The 1,613-nt window shown below is 36.6% G+C and overlaps 1 protein-coding gene across 1 annotated transcript; it reads right to left on the bottom strand.

The window, feature by feature from the left end:
- Positions 1-503: 503 nt before the first annotated feature.
- LOC110777033 (uncharacterized) lies at positions 504-1,410 on the bottom strand. The gene has a single exon (XM_021981626.2). The coding sequence runs from the start codon at positions 1,347-1,349 to the stop codon at positions 525-527; it is 825 nt and encodes a 274-aa protein (XP_021837318.2). The 5' UTR covers positions 1,350-1,410; the 3' UTR covers positions 504-524.
- Between the last annotated feature and the right edge of the window lie 203 nt (positions 1,411-1,613).

Here is a 1,613-nt window from a genome sequence, read left to right on the forward strand (position 1 = left end):
CGGTGGGTCTAACTTCTCAACCCACCGGCAGGGAAAACTTTTGTTGATAAATCTAAGATCTCAACTTGCTCTTGATATCATGATGAAATATTAGAGAAGGTGAAAAATATATTGTTGTATTGGGTGTTGTCATTATTCGTGGGCATACCCCTCTATTTATAATACAAACTAGATTTCTTACTCTTCGTAAGTTTCTATTTATAATACAAACTAGATCTACTACTCTTCGTAGGTTTCTATTTATAATACAAATTAGATCCCTACTAGTCGTAGGTTTCTATTTATAATACAAACTAGATCTCCTACTCTTCGTAGGTTTCCTAATTCATATAAACTTCTATCGCCCACTATACTGCATATGATATTCTATCATATAGGATAACGTCAATAGTTTGATATTCATGTTTATTCAATAATTTTTGTATTCATATGTGAAATTATATAAATTCAACTAACACACCAGTGGTACATAAATTGTGGAACATGAGGTCTGGATCATAACATAACACAAGAGGTGGCTTGCTTTAGGCATGATGACCTTCCTTGGTGACCATCTTTTGTTGTTTATAGTTGTAGGTTTTCCAATAAAAATCAAGAAACAAAAATAAAAGAGAAATGATAACAAAGGCGCAAAACAACCAAGCATATATGGGGCCAGAGCATGGGTATTTTACTAGGTGATGATACAGTGCAATCCCTGATGTGAAAAACCAGCAAACAAACTGGGTAATCTGAATGTCAGTGACCATCTTCTTCCATGAAGGTCGAACCCCAAACGAACACATCAGGTAATACAAATACATGACTGTGTGGACTGACGCGTTAGTGACGACTCCTAAAGGTAACAACGATTGTGGTGCGTCAATCCAAATGTAAGACATGATCAATCCCATTGAATGATGGAACACATGGAGAAACGACAGTCTGCGAGCTTTAGTGTCGCTTAAAAGGATTAAGATTGTATCAGTAAACTCAAGAATCTTAGACAGGTAGAATACATAGCCCCAAAAGAAGACAGGGCCACGAGTCGGAGTTTGGTTTGCTGGGAAACAGAATATCCAATTTGGGTTAGGCATTTGAGATAGAGTGGAGAGACTGCAACCGACGACCATAAGGACAGCAAGAAAGAAAGAGAAGAGATTGTAGACAGCGGAGATGAGGCGGAGGGGTATGGAAAGGGGTCGGAATGACCAGTAGTTCCATAGCAAGGTAAGGAAGATGTAAGAAAGATCAGTAAAAATGAGGAAGTGAATAGAGGAAGCAGTAGTAATCCCTCTTTTCCACTCAAAGTTGCTAATATTTGGGTGATAGACTAGCCAGTATTTGGCCATTCTTATAAATGCTTCCATTGTATTATTATTATTATTATTATTATTATTATTATTATTATTGCTATTTGGATTTGTTTTTAGTTTGTGAAAACTTTGATGAAATAATTTAAGATTGTTAACCTTATATATAGGCGAAACATGGTTTATGTACCAGGGTGCACAGTAATCACTGTGCAGTGTGCACCCTGTTTTTAAATAAACATGTAGTTCAAATACAAAAGAAGCGATATACAGCCATACAGGTAAGGGCGATGATAAACGTCGCAATCCTACATGTCACTC

This window comes from Spinacia oleracea, chromosome 6 (genome assembly GCF_020520425.1).
Source record: "Spinacia oleracea cultivar Varoflay chromosome 6, BTI_SOV_V1, whole genome shotgun sequence".
Taxonomy (NCBI): domain Eukaryota; kingdom Viridiplantae; phylum Streptophyta; class Magnoliopsida; order Caryophyllales; family Amaranthaceae; genus Spinacia; species Spinacia oleracea.

What these genes read in the sequence shown, in the direction of transcription:
- LOC110777033 (XM_021981626.2), bottom strand. Translation starts at nt 1,349, where the DNA reads ATGGAAGCATTTATAAGAATGGCCAAATACTGGCTAGTCTATCACCCA.